Below are 2801 nucleotides of genomic sequence, written 5' to 3' on the forward strand. Positions count from 1 at the left end.
ACGGTTGGGGTCCCCAGGGAATTAGTTGGTTCTGTTGGTTAGTCATGGTATGTATAGCTACGCGGGTCAAGACACTGTCTGGTGGCAGTGGTTGTGGTGACGATGGATGAGCTGTAGCTCCGCCACCCTTGGCTATTAGAGGGGGGAGGGGTATTGGCAGCAGCGGACGGAACCCGAGGCCAACTAGCCTGATTTTGTGGTATCACCCCCGGGGGGGGAAAAGGGAGGGAAGGGGGTTTCCAGTTTTTGCCTGTTGCACCTTTACAGCCTTTACCAGGTATTCTCTGTTGAGGAGAGATCTTGCCGCCGTCCCACACAAGCAGAAGCCTTGCGGACCCGGTTTGGCACGGCCCCTTGCCACGGACCCCTGCCACGGACCCTTGTGCACGCTTGATACGCTTGATACGCATGCATGCCCCTCAAGACCCACTGGCCATCACAACAATGAAATACAGCCGGCTATGTTTGATTGCTACTACACATGCTGCCTGCCTGCTGCGCTTTGCTTGGCCAAGATAGACCGCTGGATGGCCAAGGGACACTTATCAACAACTTGTGCAACCTTTCCATCAGCAGCATCATTTTTCTGTCTGCATATTATGCTGCGCGCTTCTGCTGCTGCTGTATGTACCCTGGCTCACTCGCTCATCGCTCGCTCATGAAATATATAATGAGAATGCGTGGCTATATCATAATAAGCTTGTCAATAGAAACAGAACTTAAAAGCCTTTAAGGACCACTCATGCATGTTTGCGTGGGCGGCAATGCATGTATATATTATGTTTGTACGTGTCCATTGGAATTCCGCCGCCGACGGTCTGTTGCGACGACGTGTGCGCCGTCTAGTGCCATAGTGGTATACCGTCTAAAAGGTTGGAATATATAACTAATGATCATTGTTCGTAAATAGGCGGGGGGCTTCATTAGCCTGCCTATCTGCGTTTAACTTAGGTGGACTTATTAACATTACTCTCCTTAGGGTAATTTACAGCTTATTAAAGTTAGTTACAAGTTCCGCACAAGTGCGGGGTGTCCGTAAAAGCCGGGGGGGCCATGGACGGTAAAGGAAGCTGCATTATTAGGCTGCAAGCATATATCCCAGCAGCGAATCTCGGTAACCAATGCTAACCTAGCAGGAACCCGCTGTTGGTTGTTATCAAGTCACGAGGTGACGTCGTCGTCAGCAGTCGACTCGGGGGGCCGTCAGCCGAAGCAAAATTTCCGAAGTCTTGTCGCATAAGCAGCAGCCATCAGCAGCACACGCTATACGTGCTACATTATATACGTGCACCCGCTGCTGGCCACCGCATTACACGGTCATGAAGGTTTCAAACCTGTTGCTGATATGTGTGTGTGTTATGGTTGGGGGTGTGTGACCCCATACCTGTAAGACTACCCATACGAGCCGAAGGCCCAAGGGCAATAGTACAACGCCTAAAAGCCACGGAGGAAAGGAAAACACCGCACATCAGCCCAGACTAGCGTCCAAAGGGGGTAATTGAGTTTCGGTGAGCCTACATACGTTCCATGTTGTTCCTGCTTCTACCGATGTATCTATGCAGCTAATAATAGCAGGCAGGCGGCACGATAACGAATTGCCCGCCATTATTATATGTTTTATACGTGTTCGAAGCAAACAGTGAAGCTAGTAGGGCATCCCGAGGCAAGTTGGTGTCCTGCTGCTGCTGCTGCTGCTGCTGCTGCTGCTGCTGCTGCCTATCGCTCCATCCCGTGGCGGGTCCCCAAGGGGCTATTAGTCATGCCAGCAACTTGCATGCCGTACGTAGTCATGTCACGTTCCTAGCAATAATATGACAACGCACCCTCGAGTCTTTTTCTGTTGGAGACATACATACGCAACGCAAAAATCCGATCCTATTCCTTCCGTGCGATTATATATTTATACTACTGTTGCATTTTCAGTTTCGGCGACAGAAGTAATTTGCGAGCTTCAGATTACTTGCGGCATCAGCATCATAATCAGCAGCAGCTGGGAGTTCAGCAATCAGCTGCAGCTATCTGCGATGACCTACACCGCCCAGCAGGCTAGCCACCGAAAGACTGAAAAAGACCTTCCGGGCGTGTGGCGCTGACCATCCATTCTTCGTGAGCAAGGTAGGGGCAGCAGAGCAGGAGATTTGCAGGATGCTTGTTAACAACTCCTCAGCCTAGAAGCCGAGTAGTGTCTACCTGCTGCCTTCCTACGCGTTGCTTTCCACGAACACCCGTCGTAGCTGTCGTCCCCGCTGCTGTATATAAACCGAGTCGAGCGAGCGATTGAGTAAACAAACCTGCGACCAAACGTAAAACAGCATGTATGGCATAGTAATGACAATAATCAGCTTTGGTTTGCCTGCCTGCCTCGTCCAATAACAAAGGACGTGGGTGGAAGCCGACGCTATCTTGCCGCCGACGTGGGTGGATTAATTCATTGCGTGATCGATGATGAGCCAGCCACATAACAGGAGAGCGGAGAGCTACAGACATACAGATAGACAGCAGTAGTAGTGAGGTGTGCATTTTTGCTGCTGATAACACAAGCAGCAGCACGCAACCTGCGGCCGCCGCGGCCGCCCATTTCCTCTCCTGACCTTAGGGTGCATTTCATGGATGGATATAGAATTTGTTTTCTCCTCGTCCTCCCTCCTCCTCCTCCACCTCCTCGTAGTTTAGTTTCAAATGAATATTCCTGATAACAAGTGGTGGTCAACGACCTCTGCTGCTAGCTGCTGCTGCTGCTGCCTCGACGGACTATTGCCTCATCAATTGCTCCTCTGCCGTCGATCCCCCCCCACACACAT

General features: G+C 51.1%; 1 protein-coding gene across 1 annotated transcript in view; it reads left to right on the forward strand.

Moving 5' to 3' along the window:
* The window catches only part of VOLCADRAFT_100570 (uncharacterized protein), a gene marked incomplete at both ends in the record, with an annotated part of 8099 nt that overhangs the window by 3575 nt on the left and 1723 nt on the right, over window positions 1–2801 (forward strand). Inside the window, one exon of the mRNA XM_002959122.1 lies at window positions 2046–2115. Coding sequence (XP_002959168.1) covers window positions 2046–2115 — 70 coding nt within the window. The remainder of the gene's footprint in view (window positions 1–2045; window positions 2116–2801) is intronic.

The sequence above is a fragment of the Volvox carteri genome, assembly GCF_000143455.1.
Source record: "Volvox carteri f. nagariensis unplaced genomic scaffold VOLCAscaffold_127, whole genome shotgun sequence".
Taxonomy (NCBI): domain Eukaryota; kingdom Viridiplantae; phylum Chlorophyta; class Chlorophyceae; order Chlamydomonadales; family Volvocaceae; genus Volvox; species Volvox carteri.